At 37.7% G+C, this 16,574-nt stretch overlaps 1 protein-coding gene across 1 annotated transcript; it reads right to left on the reverse strand.

Annotated features, from left to right (window-relative positions):
- Positions 1-9: 9 nt before the first annotated feature.
- LOC307152336 (STE20-like serine/threonine-protein kinase) lies at positions 10-13,797 on the reverse strand. Its single transcript, XM_079860880.1, has 17 exons — positions 13,444-13,797; positions 11,779-11,943; positions 11,236-11,284; positions 10,993-11,142; positions 10,838-10,910; positions 9,705-9,899; positions 9,457-9,631; positions 6,557-8,605; positions 6,335-6,465; positions 6,132-6,255; positions 5,092-5,271; positions 4,886-5,015; positions 3,367-3,491; positions 3,074-3,259; positions 1,548-1,673; positions 1,343-1,456; positions 10-1,259 (listed from the first exon to the last, which is right to left on the reverse strand). The coding sequence occupies exons 1-17, from the start codon at positions 13,591-13,593 to the stop codon at positions 1,134-1,136; spliced, it is 4,248 nt and encodes a 1,415-aa protein (XP_079717006.1). The 5' UTR covers positions 13,594-13,797; the 3' UTR covers positions 10-1,133.
- Between the last annotated feature and the right edge of the window lie 2,777 nt (positions 13,798-16,574).

The raw sequence follows: 16,574 nt of genomic DNA on the forward strand, positions 1-16,574 counted from the left end.
GTTTTAAAGTTTATTTACATATGAATGTTGGCTATAAGATACACTTATAGAGGAATTATGTCTAAGCAGATTTTAAACATATTTACAAAAATACATAAACTCCAGACAAAAATAGTCTGCACCAAAACCAAATGTCCATCTATACTGTATATATTGTCATGTTTACTCCAGTGTTTTGGGGGTTTTTTTTCCTTAGGGTAAGTTTCTGTCAAAAAAAATTTTTGGACAAGAATCCCTATTTATTAAGAATAATTCATTTAACAAACTGTGATAGTGGATCATGTTGTCACACTAAATGGGGCAATGGGACAACTTTGAAAAAGCCCCAGACAAACACAGATACTTACACTACTGTTCAAAAGTTTGGGGTCAGTAAAATGTTTTAATACTTTTGAAAAAAAAAAAAGTCTCTAATGCTCACCAAGGCTGCATTTATTTGATAAAAATACAGTTAAAACAGCAATATTATGAAATATTATTACAATTTAAAGTCAGCATGAAATTGAAATCTATTTTCTAAATGCATGTTATTTATCTTATTGTGAACAATTCACTGCATGTGTTTAATTTTATTTAAAAAAAATGACCTTGTAATTCTTAATCAAAATGTCATAAATCAATCTTCAAGTGAAACAACAGACTTCTCATTGGTGATGTATGCTAGACTGCATTTTTTTTTTTTTTTTTTGATAATCCATTACTCTGATGTACATCACAATTTTAATACATTTTATTATGTAATTTATTCCGGTGATGTCAAAGCATCATTACTCCAGTCTTCAGTGTCACATGATCCTCCAGAAATCATTCTGATATGAGGATTTGCTGCTCAAGAAACATCAAGAAACAAGGAACAAAAATAGTTGTGCTGCTTAATATTTTTGTGGAAAATGTGATACTTTTTTTCAGCGTTCTTTGATGAATAGTCAGTTTAAAAGAACAGCATTTATTTGAAATAGAACTCTTTTGTAATATTATAAATGTATTTACTGTCACTTTTGATCAAATGAATGCATCCTTGCTAAAGCATTAATTTCTTTTAAGAAAAAAAATCTTACTGACACCAAACTTTTGAACGTTAGTGTACATGCCATATATAAAGACATTATGGTTTAGTGCATTCCTTCACTTTGTCAGGAGAAGCTTAGGTTATGGAAGAACTTTGGACGGCGAGCTGCATGTCGGTTTTCTGGCTCACTGCCTCGTCTCCTGGTTCCCTCTTTTTCTCTACGTCTGCGAGCCAGATCCTCCTCTAACACCTGAACATACACATACAACAGTCATTACGTTTCTGCCCAATCAAGATGCTTTAAACCTCAAATTGTAGTCTTCTATCCGATACCTCTTTTCTGCATGCAAGCTTATCTCTCCATTCGTTGAGCTCCAGAGTGTGCTCGTCCTCTAGAGCTTTGATCTTTTTCTTCTCCATGTCCACGAGAACTTGAAGCTTCTCATTCTAAAATCCAAACACACAGACACTGAGAATCACCTTCCCTCAATATGAAAACACTGTAAGTCTATAGATAGACAAACTGTTGTTGATGTACCTGAAGCTGCTGTAATTCAGCTGTACTGGCATCACATTGTTCCTGCACCGCTTTTAACTGGTTCTCATGACTTTCTTGAAGACTCTGTCTCTCTTGCTTCTGTCTGGCTTCCTCCTCTGACAAAAACTGAGGAGGCAAAAGCAGAGAGGACAAATTGTATCAATTGCAACTGTTCCGTTTTAGAGCGTTTTTCAGACCTGTAGATAGTTTGCTTAGTTCAGAAACATGGATTAAAATGGTCATGATGTGGCCATTTCTTCTTGATTCGGCTCCCTTTCACAAGGCAACATTTCTAAACAACCCAAAATTTGGTATTACAAGTCATATGCGAGTAAACTGTCCTCTCACTGGTCAGAGTGCACCTGTTTATGTTTCAGGATTCTGCTCAAAGCGGTCATCCATCAGGATGGAGAGTCAACAGCTCCTCGGCTTACTGTGGCTTTCTTTGAAGCTGTTGTTATATTACTTTTTCATTTTGAGCAGGAATCAAGGCTTTGTCGGAACAACATTCTTACCATGTGTAACCCATCCTACTCGACCCACTCCGAGCGGGATTCAAACCGGGGTATCTGGTGTGGGAGGCGGGCGAGCTAACAAGGACGCAAAAGACAACAGCCTCTAGTGCCTCTTGAGACCAGGGGAGTGAGGTTTACACACACAGCTCTTACTGGCCTATGTTACACTCATCCCCCTAAACCTCACTCCCATCTGGGTCACGGCACCAAATGTAACCGATCCTACTCGACCCACTCCGAGCGGGATTCGAACCGGGGTATCCGGTGTGGGAGGCGGGCGAGCTAACAAGGACGCAAAAGACAACAGCCTCTAGTGCCTCTTGAGACCAGGGGAGTGAGGTTTACACACACAGCTCTTACTGGCCTATGTTACACTCATCCCCCTAAACCTCACTCCCATCTGGGTCACGGCACCAAATGTAACCGATCCTACTCGACCCACTCCGAGCGGGATTCGAACCGGGGTATCCGGTGTGGGAGGCGGGTACGCTAAAAAGGTCGTCAGTCGCTAGTGTGCCTCTTGAGTGAACCAAGGGAGTGAGGTTTATGTGCGATTAGAAGAAGAGCGATTAGGCGGCATTTTAAAATGAAAAAGCAAACTTTGTCTTTACTCTAGGACTAGGTTGAGCCACGATTCATTTTGAGAGGCATTAGCAAAACAAACACTGCTTCTTTTCACACAATGTGCATAATTACCCATCACACACTGTTATACAGCCTGGTTTGTCGGTCCTTTGGGTCGGATTCCTTTGCTTTCACAAGCAAACCACTCCAGAGTTTGTTTTCAAGTGGGCAGAGTATTTTTCAGTTGATCTCAGAATGATTGTTTTGTTATGATTCCAAACGCTTTGCCATGTTCATATATGCCTAAGCAAACCAAACTAAAGGAGAAAATGCGCCAAGTTCCAAAACAAACGCTCCAAACGAGCCAGGTTTGAAAACGGCCTTATTCAAAGTGTACGTATATTTTACTACATAACTTTCAACATTCAAAGGCTCATGAATTCAAACCTGTGTGAGACGTTGCCGCTGCTCAGGGCCGCTCAGACCTTGCTTCCTGAGCTCCATTTTGAACGGATTCAAACGGGACTTTGCTTCAGCTTTTTGGGCCTTATGTAAGGACGCTCTCTCCTGGGCCTGCAATGACTTCTGCTCTTCTATTAAAGCCTGCTGGAACCGAGACGCTCTCTCCTTATCCTGCCATAAGAGCCAAAAAAAGACTGGTCAGGATAAAGCACAGGAAAAACAGAAGATAAATACAAAACAAGCTGCAGAATGCTTTTGGAGGTTACCACATAATTTACCTTGTTGTGTCTCTTGGTCAGCTGCTGTCTCTGTAGGGAGTACTGCTCCTTCACCTGCTGTTTGAATAGGTGGTACTTCTCCTGTAGATGGCGCTGTTCTAACTCCCAAATTACTGCCTCACGAGCTTGAGAAAGAGGGAAACAGTGTGTATGTTTAGAAACACAGTATGTATACAATACACACTACTTAATATTAATGTGCAGAGTACATGCAGACTTCCTGCACACCTGAATGACGAGCAGCATACTTACGGAAGACTTTTTTCGTTTAAAAATGTAAATAAATCAATAGACATCTTTTTAATGGTAAAAAAAAAAAAATTCAAACAATTACATTTTCAAGTCATGACAGCAAACTAAATTCAAAAACTTTTTAGTTAATGTTTAATAATGTAGTTGAATGAAAATAATGTTCACACTAAGGATGATAACTATAGCGATATCTATGAATATAAAGTTTTAACAATCATTCTAATTTTATGAGAATAGGGAATATCCACACCACTATAACGATAGCGACACAGAGGAACAATATCGTTGGAATCACTTTCAGAATTGTAATTTTTTCAGCTGATGAATGATTAAAAACATTGACAGCCAATCAGAGTGCATCCTGCTTAAAAAAGCATGGGCATTTAAAGCGACAGATGACGTAACTGCAGCGCGTGCTTATAATAAACAGAGGACAAAATATAGTTATCATTATAGGGTACGTTTACACAACAACGATGTACTAAAAACGGAAAAGTTTTCCCTTTGCGTTTTCCGTGTACAGACGACAACGTGTCAAAATGATCCCGTTCACACGGATTCACAAAAACGTGAAAAAAAGTTGTATTATTCATACCAGGCCAGTAGATGGCGATATCACTTTGTAAAGAAACACTATGCACCTATAGACTGAACACGTTATACACATGCACATGATGTCACCGTTTTCACAAATTTGCGTTTTTATAGTTAACACAGAGATGAGAACGGTATCGTTTTCAAAAACTTGCACTTTGAAACCCATTTTTGCGTTTTCAGGCCCCCAAAACGTTGTGTAAATGAAAAGCCAAACTGCATAAAAAGTGTTTATGCACTTGTCACAGGTGTTGTGTAGACGGCCCCATAGTTATATTTATAGCAATTGGTTGGGTGTGAAAGTGCCTTAAAAGTGTAATAATTAAAAAATATATGTTCAACTACATTTTCAGACATGCATACATATATGGTTTTAAATAAATGATTTGTTCATTTGAAAAGTTACTTATTGACATTTTTATTTTGCAATAAAAAATGTGATTATTAATTCCTTCATTTTGTCACTTTATTTTATTTAATTTAATTTGCTTAATTATCTAGTATTCCATTCTTAAATAGATTCACTGAGTCATCCTTTAATTCTGGTTGGTCCTGTAAACATCTCCTGTGAGCAATATTTAATATTTTACTAAGAAAGACCAAGTACAGTCATAAATAGTGATTCTTGTGCAAATTACATAACAAATGAGTGTTTGAGCAGTGGCATACTTACCACGCTTGAGCTGCTGAGATTTGGCTGTGATCTCCCACTCCATGGACGCCACCTTCCTCTTATGTTCCTGAACGCCTTTCTGCAGAGCATCATTCAGCTCCTGCTGCTGCTTCTGCAGGAACCGCTGCTCCTAAAGCAGAAATACACTGTTTTCATGCGTTTGGGCCTAGTTCTGTGTCAGTGTGGGTAAATGCACCAGTCCGTACCTCTTTAGGGTCTGCTTTCAGTGCGCTGCTCTTGCGGCTCAACTCTTTCTCCTGCTGGGCCTTGAGTCTCCGTGCGTCCTCCCTGAGCCGGGAGGTGTGCTCAGCCTCCATCTGACCGCTTTGCTGTTGGTACTGTTTCTCAAGTCTCTCAAGCTCACCGTCATAGTACTGCTTCTTGCTCTGCAACAGGATAAACATACGGCTGAGACGGAGGTTATTAATGGGCAGGCATCTTTATTTCTAGTGCTCATAATGATTGTTATGTATAATTACCTCACATCATGCTTATTGAGGAGACTGTGGTAATACTTTTTTAAGTGATCATACAATTCAGTGTTATTATACACAGTATATACTATTATAGTATTTTTCAACATTTTGAATTAGCTTAATTTTATTTTTCATTCTAGTTATTTCAGTTTTAGTAATTTTTTTACGTCAACTAAAACAAGGTAGCATTTGTAATTTTCCTGCAAAAAAAGTGTTTTAAGGTTTCATCTAATATTTATATTTTATTTTATTTTATTTCAGCTTTATTTCAATTAGAGAAAAGTTGTTAATAGTTTTAGTTAATAATGTTAAATTTTTGCACGTTGAAAAAAAAGATTTCATTTGACATTTTTCCATTTGTGATTAAAACATAAAATAATAATAATAATAATAATAATAATTAAAAATATAACAAAAACAATAAATAGTTTGTATGTTACATGCGAATTTAGGCATTTATATATTGTATGTACAGAATGAAAAATGCATACATATTCCTTTTGAAGTCTGCTTTAGAAAATAAAAATAAGTCCTTGCATGTCAAAGTAACATTAGTAAATGTTTTTGTACTTTTCTAATATAAAGAAATGAATGCCACTATTATGCACAAACATAGATTGTGCCAACATGCACTTAAGGAAAGACTTAACTACATCTAATGATCTGCCAGTTGTGTACTTTAGACAAATACCCGATTGGAAACATTTCTATTTAATAGCATGTCTTAAGTTGCTAACTGAGACCAGCGGGGTTTGGTGCATGTGACTCACAGTCATCTCTTGTTCTATGTGGCGGAACATCTGCTCTCGCTGCTGCTGTAGTTTCTGCTCCAGCTGCGCATGTTCTCTCTGCTCTTCTCTCTGCAAGAGCTTCAACGCGTGCAGCTCCTGTCGTCTGCAAACCCACACACATACATTCAGAATGTGATACTTCCGTTTTCCTATGTCCACTCTAAAGCACAAATCATTGTTACCTGTTGTGGCGCATTTGTTGTTCCTTGCTGTCTCCTTCACCAAGCACTTTGGAAGTGGTGACACTGACCTCATGACCATCCACCATAAATTTACGTGTCCTTTTAACGGTCCGCCTGCTTGGGTGCGTTTCCTGAATGAACATAAACAGAGAACAATATTTCATATATGTTGAATTTGTCTGGTTGCTAATGTTTTTAGCTAGTTGTTTGTTTCACACTCACCCCTTCAAACCCAGGAGACAGCAGAGACTCGGTGGGAGAAAGAGGTGGAAATGCGTCTTCATTTGATTCCTTAGGTGTGGATCCATTAGATTCATGTGGTGGTGGTAAGTCTGAATCTTTCAAGCCATTTGCATGTGGAATTTCTTGCTCGTTTTGATCCTCTTGAAAAGTAAACATCACTTGCTTTTTCAACTTTGGTCCAGGAACATCTGTTGTATCTTCAGAAAGACGTTTTGATTGCTCTCCTGTAACATTCTTTGTACTATTTGCATTCATTTGAAGCTCTTGCTGAGGTTCCTCTGAATCCGTCCTATCTTCTTTTTGTTTAGAACAGATTTCTGTTAGACTTGCTCTCTCTTGATCTCCAACAGCATCTCCTTCATTACCAATGATGTTCTTTTCTCCATCGGAATTGATCACTTCTTCATTATGACATGACAACTCTGGCGTCTGTAAATCAGTGGTCTTTGTCGTCTCATTTTGGGTTGGTGTTTCCATCTCCTCAGGTTCTCTCGTGTTCTCATTGTTTTTGTTTCTTGAGTCTGCATCCTCATGATCAACCTCCATGGCAACTTCTTCCTTGCTGGTTGAACGTTCCTCTTCCTCTGTTTCTGGAAGGGGATCCTTGTCTTTTTCACAGCTTTCCTCTTCCTCGGTTTTTTCATTTCTTGAGTTGACATCTTCCTCAGTGGTAATATGTTCTTCGCTGACAGCTTCTTTGATATCCTCAAACTCTGCCTTCATGGTAATGTGATCTTCTCTGGTGGTGGTCATATGTTCTTCTGTCCCTACACTAACATCCTTGCCGTTTTCACAGCTTTCCTCTTCCTCGGTTTTTTCATTTCTTGAGTTGACATCTTCCTCAGTGGTAATATGTTCTTCGCTGACAGCTTCTTTGATATCCTCAAACTCTGCCTTCATGGTAATGTGATCTTCTCTGGTGGTGGTTATATGTTCTTCTGTCCCTGCACTAACATCCTTGTCGTTTTCACAGCTTTCCTCTTTCGTTTCATCCCCTGTTCCTCCATCTGTCTCCAGTTCTCCTGGTTTTTCTATTTCTGCCTCAGTTTTTTCTTCTACAGCGTCATTTTCTGATGGTTCAGTTGTCTGTTGCGCTTCCTTAAGGTCAGGAACTTCTTCAGGAACATTATTAGAAGGCATCTCAACAGTTAAGCTTTTGTTTACATCTACTGTGAGAGGAGAATTGAAAGTTTCCAAAGGACAGGCCAAATCAAGGTACTTGTATTTATAATGTCCCTCATTCCTTTCAGTTTTTTTGGCTGGTGGTGTTTCCAAACACAAAGCTGAAACCAGCGTGCTCTGTGGATGTGTTGTGTCTTTGTCGATAATAGCAGGTGTTCTGAGGGATTTCCAAAATGTTTGGTCATTGTTTCCAGAATCAACAGACTTCACATTGTCGTTTGTTTCTTCATCAGCGTCAGTGTCCTCCTTGGCAAGTTCTAGTGTTTCCTTTTCAGAGGAATCTGTCAGTAACGGTGTTTGTTCAGGTTCGTTTGAGTGGTTTAAGTTTTGGGCTTCCTCCTTGTCAGTTTCTACTCTAGCTTCCTTGTCTTTGATGTCAGTGACCTCATTACTTGGAGCATCAACTACGTCAGAAATTTGCTCAATCGGTTTGTCAGTGTTTTCACTTTCATTGCCATCTGAAGGGCAAGTTTCCACAGTTTTTGCTGTGCTTGAATCTTCTGAGTCTTTAGCTGCTTGAATGGGTGGATTGTCACCCCAGAATCCAGATTTGCAACGACGGGAGCTCCCGGTCAGAAACGAGAGCAGATTTCCTGGAACGGAGAGGCGTCTTGCCCTCTTCTGAGCTTTATCTGTGGCGTGGGAAGCCCTGCGTGTTACTTTAGACTCAGGTTTTGGCTCTGAGTTGGTGGGAGACTGAGGAACATCATCTGGAACTGAGGTCTTCTGAGGGGTCTCAGGTTCTTGTGGTCCTTGTTCTTCAATGGCTTGTCCTGGTTGTGCCGCTGTTTGCTCTGACTCGGTGGCGATCGTCTCTTTCACAGAACATTGGAAATCCAACAAAGACTGCAGTTGAAAAAATGCAGAAAATGCTGTATTAAGATATGTACTGCTACACCCTTGGATTATGTTTGTTTCACAGGTCCAACAACAGACGAGTCAAACACATCAAATAAGTCACCAAATAAGTCAGAAAAGTTAGAAAAACATACATACATACATTTTTTCAAGGAAAGTTTCAATTTAATGACTCTGTCATTAATATGTCATATGGTGTAACCATAAAAAAAAGTAATACAATATTTTCATTACACCATGAAACCATGCGAGCATTTCATATTTTTTATTTATTTGTTTTTGAAAGAAGTCTCTTATGCTCACCAAGGCTGTATTTATTTGATCAAAAATATATTAAATATATTAAAAACAGGAATATTGTGAAATATTATTATTACAAATATTATTCTTTTTTCATTTTTTTTAAATGTTATTTATTCAGCATCATTACCCAAGTCTTTAGTGTCACATGATCCTTCAGAAATCATTCTAATATGCTGATTTAATGCTCAAGAAAGATTTATTATTATTATCAATGTTGAAAACAGTCCTGCTTAACATTTGTATGAAATACAAGCATTTCCTTGAAATAGAAATCACTGTATTATTATAAATTAAGTTCAAAACGTAGGTTTGGGAGGAGCCTAAACTGTCAATCATCATTGTACTAAATAAGCAGCAGACACCACGTCAACCCATTGACAAATTCTTCCGGCAACCCTCCTCCTTCTCCTATATTATATATATATATATATATATATATATATATATATATATATATATATATATATTATATATATTATTTAATTAATAATTTATTAATTATACATTTTTTAATGAACATTTCATCATGTGTTTACCTCAGCCTCTATGACCTCAGTGACCTCTGCTTTGGCCTCAGCGACGAGTTCTTTAAGGGCTCGTCCGTCTCGTCCCGCATAAGAGAAAGGGTGGGCCATGAGCTGTTGGGCACCCCAACGAGCCTCGGGGTTCTTCTGCAAGGTCCTCCGTAGAAAATCTTGGAAATGTGATGACCTGTCGACAAAAATCAGGATAAGCCTAAAACTCTTAGCAAATCTAGAGCGGAGACGATGAAGTGAAGACCCACCAGTGGCGAGGATTGGAGAGTGTGGGTGGTGGAGACTTGGTGATCTTCAGCAGGACCCTCATGGGGTTGAGAGAATGATGAGGGGGCTCCATCTCAGCAGCCTCAATTAAAGTGATGCCCAATGACCAGATGTCGGCTTTAGAGGAGTAGGGATTGTCCTTCGACGTTTCACACATAATCACCTCAGGTGCCATCCTTAAAAGACAAAATATTTTAATCAAATTTTTTTTAGTGGCAGTTTTGTTTTCAGTAGAGGAATAATTTATTGTGTTACTTTTTATGAAGTTAAATATTTTAAAGTGCCCCTATTATGCTATTTTAAAGGTTCCTCGTTTTGTTTTCAGGGTCTCCAACAATAGGTTTACATGCATCCAAGGTCAAAATAAAACTTTTCTCATATTATACATTGCAGCATCACCTCTTTTTCCACAGTGTCTGAAACGGTTTGATAAAGGATTCGGTCTCACACTCAGAGTCAGATTAATTCTCTCCAAAACCACTTACAGAAACAAAACGCCCATTACAATATCTGAATTTCAGCTCTGGAGGCTTCCTCAGCGCTTGATACGCAAGAGATACGAACAGCAATGATGGAGTCGGTTTTACCGTATCAATTCGAGCACGAGTCCTCATCCTTTGGAAGTGCATGAAGAGTGGTTTTGCTTTCACAGGGCAGAAAACAGCATCTTCTCGAACATGTCGATAACGTGAACCAACCCCCAGGTCTCAGCTACAACTACAGTGTTTGTGGGCAGGGCAGCCAATGAAGACCATAGGCAGGTATTATGTACATTTTTTCAAACCTATGTAGCTTTGTACAGGAAGTAAGACTGGAACTACTGACGACTCGTTTCAGTCAGTTTCTTTCTTTTGAGAGACAATAACTCCATTCATTGTGCACTTTGATCTTTAAAACTCTGCAGACCTTTTACATTCCTTTTACATTCACAAACAGCTATACATGAAAGATAATATCCGAAAAAGCATATTAGGGGCACTTTAAAGGGATAGTGTACCCAAAATGTATAATTCTCTTTTACTCACCCTCATGTTGATCTGTGTGTCTTTTTTTCTTATATGAAATAATACAAGGGTGAGTAAATGAAGACAGAAATAGCATTTGGGAGTCTCACCAGTATGGAGTTCCAATGAAAGTTGATCGTTTTTGAAGGGTATAGTCATTTTTTGCAGACACACCAAAGTCAGCTGCATGAAAAGAGAGCATAAATAAATACAGCACTGACTGTATTGAGTCCTTAGGCCTAAAAATGTGAGAGGGGAACTGTACCTAGTTTGACCTGCCCATCCGTTGTGAGCAGAATGTTGCCTGCCTTCAGGTCTCTGTGTATAATGTGATGCTGGTGAAGATAAGACAGAGCCTGTAGAGTCTGACAGCACACCTCACTGATTTGCTGCTCCGTAAGGCCACGCTCCAGCTCTGAAACACACAGTATAAAGTATGATAATGCAACACAGATGCAACCATACATGATTATAAATGATAATAGTGTCAAGTATGTTCCAGACTCACCCAACATGATATCATCCAGAGCTCCTCCAGGGCAGTACTCAATCAGGATCTAAAAATAGAAAGCATTCAAATAAACACTTATAGTTCAACTAAGGACATCAAGCCTTCAACTATGAATTGTGATTAGCAGCATTCTGTGGTGAGAACCACAATGATGGAAACGGCACATATTGGCTAACTACTATACATATATCTTGTGAAAAATTGTTGGTTATGATGAAACTGCATGATGATTCCACAACTGAGGGACTAAAAATTAGGACAAAAATATTATATTTATATTATGATTTCACATAATACTTTGAAGCTTATTTCATTCTATTATTATTTTCTCCAATATTGTTATGATGTATTTGCATATTTCAACATTAAAGGTCTGGGTCTTGGTCAAGGGTAACACAATTCAATCTATACATAAAGGAAGAGAGTTGTATACAGCATTTATAGTTATAGTATAGTTAATCCATATAACAAAAGATGCTATTCTGTAACAAAAAAAAGCATCCAGCTGGAAAAAAACAGCCATAAACAGATGTGGCTTACCCACAGCCAGCCCTCAAAGAAGATGGCGTCCAGCAAGGTGAGGATGTTTGCATGGCGACAGGCTGCTAGGATGTCTATCTCAGTCATGTAGTCGTCCAGCTGCTCTTCACTGCGCACTTCAATCACTTTAACAGCTCCCAGGACCCCTGTAGTCTGATTCTGAGCCTGTGATCAACATTACATACTGTAACACTTGTCTTTGTCACTTCAAAAAAAAAAAAGTGCATCAGAAGTTATAAAAGCAGGGAAATACTCTTGCAGGCCATGGTGCAACACATGCATTTATAGAAACTGAAAACTGCTGAAAGTGGTACTGCAAAGTGCAATTCATTGCAGAGAAAGATGCAGAAAAGAGGCTGATTTATATGGGGTTGAAATCACTAACAGGAAGCCATCTTTGATCTTTCACATTATGGTTTAACAGGAAGTTGCAAAACCGCGGTCTAGCCCTAACCCCTGATTCTCTGTTACCTTGGAAACCTACAAGTTTTTCATCTCAAAGCAATTTTTTCCTGGTGACTGTATGGTAACAAATACATTTGAAATAAACTAAAATGAAATCTAATGAATTATGATTAAAGAAGGTGTTTTCTACGTCTATACAGTAAATATTGATCTGAAATTCAGATTTTCAGGCTATTTTTTTTTAAATATAGCCTATATAAAATAAAATATCTAAACATTATTAAAACAAAAAGAATTTACTTGAGAAGCAATACTGCATAAAACAGTACGACTTGTTTAAGTGTATTTTAGCGGCTCTTTTTGCAGGTTACATCATTACACCAGTAGGTGGCGACAGGTGAGTGCACTAATGAGTGAATCATTGAATCATTCACTCAACCGATTCAAACAAACTGATTCGTATTGGAACAAAACATCACTACTCAGGTCAAAAGCAATTCTGCTTTGACTTTCTTTGGAACCCCCACATAAGAAAAAACAATCATGCTTTAGTAAATCTTAATTATTACATACTACGTCATAATTATAAGATAGAAAATCAAAATTATGACATACCAAGTCATAAATATGTGATAGAAAGTCAAAATTATTACATACCAAGTCAAATTTGTTATGAAAAGTCAAAGTAATGAGTCATTATTATGACATAGAAAGTCAACATAGAAAGTCAACATTTCGACTTTAATCTAATACGTGTTAGTATGTCATAATTGTTACTTAGTAAGTAATTTCGACTTTTTTATTGTCATGATATACTTTGTATGTCCAAATTTCAATTAAGCATGACATACTTTCGATTTTTCCATCTCATAAATGACTTAATATGCCATAATTATGACTTTTACCGTACGTCACAATTTTGACTTTTTAATGTCATCATTTTAACTTTTTTATTGACTTTTTAAACAAGAAACAACTACTAGCAAATGTATTTGTCAGTTTAGCTGGCATGCCAGTCTAAAGTGGGAGGGATTTCCTTGAAATGACAGATTAGATCAGACCATGTCAGTAAAGGCCCAGTTTTATTATTATTATTATTATTTTTAAAACATTTAGTGCTTTTCTTGCTAACATTAAATCCAAAATAGTTTGCAGTAAATTACCTGAGAGAAAGATATTGCAAGTGTGTTCTGTTATTTTGTATTTAACAGAGAATTGAATCTCATCATCATCATCATCATCATCATTTGAATCCCTTACCTTATACACCTTCCCAAAAGCTCCATCCCCCAGTTCTCCCAGAGTCTCCCACATCTGGTGAGGATCAACATCCCTCTTCAGGTTTTCATAGTGCCTAACTCGCTTTTTCTCCACACCCATCCGAAAGATACGCATCAGGAGGGAGGCCATGGCTCCCTCCCTTTAAATTCACCCCAACTCCTTAAGAAATCCCAGTCCCTTCGGTCTATCGGTGGTCCTCAATGTCTCATTCAGAGATCAAAACCCCGGCCCAAACTAAAAACAAGACAAGAAAACCGTCCAAGTCTCTCTATGTCAAAGATGTTTTGGCTATGTCTTCCCTCATGCGCACCTCAGAACACGACAGGAAACTGCAAGTAGCAACCACATCCTTCAACAATATAGGCCTTAGTGTTGTGTAGGATGTGCACCTCATCTGTAGAGATGTCTATGTGCTGTCTATTGTAGTGTGTTGTTCAGCAGCCATTGTTAGAAAACATAATGATTTAGATAAACAGAAATTAATGACTGAGTGATATTGTGTTCAGTTTTGCAGAAAGGCAGATTGCTCTGTGCTGTAAACGCACATGGTTTCGTTCTTAATAATGGTATAACCTGTAACAGTGGTAAAAGTGGGTCCCCAAATTGTATATACACGTGCTAGCTTAAAATCACCCATTTTTAAAAAATAAATAAAAATAAAAATAGTCAAATTTGTTTTTATAACAAAAAAAAAAAATCCAAGAAGGGACTAGAAACGTCATCAGTAAGATGATTTTCCACTGTTTGCTCCGTTTACTGACATTATGTAGGATGATCTGAGAGAAGTAGTCCTACACTTTAACCACTAGATGGTCCCACCTCCACATAATTAACCCTGTAAAAACTGACATAAAATAACAGTCAGAAAATTATGTTTTGAAATGGAACAGTTTATTGAAATCTAAAGAAAAAAAAAAAAAAAAAAAACCTGCACATTTGTTTTTGTTGAGTATGAAATTTCATACATCAGTCTTTTATGGCTCATATGCTAGTGAGAATATGGAGCTCATCATTGAAAAGAGAAAAACACTAATCAAGTAAACTTAAGTTGATTCAGTCCTGTAAGTGTTCATCTTGTACAATATTACTAACAATAAAAGTTATTCTTAGGTTTACTTTATAAAAATCTGTAAAGATTTTACCTGAAGGTGGACATTTTTAGAATAAAAACCTACAAGCCCTTTTACTTGTTAAACAAAGTGGGTATAAATCAATCAGACGACAGCAAACAGGTTACAACAGCATTTACAGCAAAGTTTTAATTGTGTTAATAATTTAGAGGCTTTAGAATTTAGCTTATCAAATATTATATAATGAGTTAAGGGTTAAAGTGGGGCCAGTTGCATAAACAGCCACAATTAAAACTCTTATGATCAAGTCTGACCAAATAGGCCAAGTGGTAATCCGTTTTTATGTAACTTATGTCAAATAAATAAACAAAATTGATGACTAACTTGTTAGACTGGTCTAAGCACTTTATGCAACCAGCCACAGTAAGCAAGCACATTCTATGCAGTGACTTCAAAAAATAACTTATTGCAGTACAAATAGGCCTAAATACAGACACTTTCGCTAGTAAACATCTTGTTTCTACCATGCTTAATTGATATCAACTTTTTTAAAATGCTAATGTATCAAAGTTTGAAACTCAAGACATGCAAAATAATTTGCCTTGTCTTAGGCTATTTCACACTTTGGTTGAGTGCATTCAAGTCCTCATGGGAAGTTCGTATTTACGAGTTACGTAAATAAGGAGCAAGATGGCGGTGTACCTTCACAAAAAAGAACAAATAATGTGCATCAGGTGTGTTATGTTCTTCATTAATTTATGACGCCACTGTGAAACTGTCTGGGGGCCTTTTTTTGTTAGCTGGGATATGCCATGTCTCTCCTGACACGTTCCCTTTTTAACTCGGCGCTAGCAGAAAATCCCGAGCTTCCCACGGGTATTTTACAACTTTGTGGTGGCGTTCTTGTTGATGATCTTCTTTCAAAATGCATCTCAACTATTTTGAAACTCAAGACAAAACAATGAAAGGCATGAACTTCAGTAGAAAGAAAGAGCGACATTTTCCAGAGTTACATAATCGATTTAGGCTATTTTCCGTACAGAAGCACGGAATGGTTGTGAGAAATTAAGGTCACCTCGATGTAAGAATGCTCAAATTCCAGACAGGTTCTCATGGGAGATTTTAAGGGAGGTCTTGTGACCAGCCTCATGCAACTGTACCAGCATGAGCAGTGTAAGTCCTGGCCTAATGCTCCACTGAACTAATCTAAGGAATGAGAACTTGCATGAGATTCCTGCTAATCAGCTTGTTTAAACAGAGTCGAACTAAAAAACACAGAGCAGGCATCTTCGATCAACCAACCATTGACCAGCATTCCAGAGGAATCACAAGCTGTGTGTGCAGTCAAAGTATGTTAACTGTGGTGAGGCTTGCAACTTCAACTTCCAAATTGATAAAAACACTAAATAAGTTAAATATGGGATTTTCAAACTTTTTGATGCCAAGGTCCCCCAAACAGGATGATTCCTTACAATATAAAAGGCAATTGTATGGTTTTATGTAAAGAATGTGAGAAATATTGAGTGTAATATTATATGATATTTTATTTTCCAACACTAAACTAATGCTACGGACATTCTTTGCTTTAACCATTGCTTTAACATTCGCTCGCAAAACTTCCTTTTGAGTGAATGTTAATGTTTTGCGTTCTCTTGCAAAAGTTTCTTGAGGAAACGCAAAAGATTTGAACACGAAAGTTCTGCGAACGCAAAGTTTCTCGTTTGAACACAAAGGTTTTACGAGCGAACGCAAAGTTTCTCGTTTGAACACAAAGGTTTTACGAGCGAACGCAAAGTTTCTCGTTTGAACACGAGAGTTTTACAAGCGAACGCAGTTTCTCATGGAAACGCAAACGTTTTGTGTGAATGTAAGTGAAACGGAAACGTTTTACGAGCGACACGAACGGGAAAGTTTATACGAGCTAACAAGTTTTTTTCCCCTCCATCTCACGTTTTTTTCATCACCATCTCACTCTGGCTCTGTAATATGCGGATTTGTTTTTCATTTCTTTCTAGGGCCGAATTAAAGTAGTATCAAATA

This window comes from Squalius cephalus (assembly GCF_949319135.1).
Source record: "Squalius cephalus genome assembly, chromosome: 24".
NCBI classification, from domain to species: Eukaryota; Metazoa; Chordata; class Actinopteri; order Cypriniformes; family Leuciscidae; genus Squalius; species Squalius cephalus.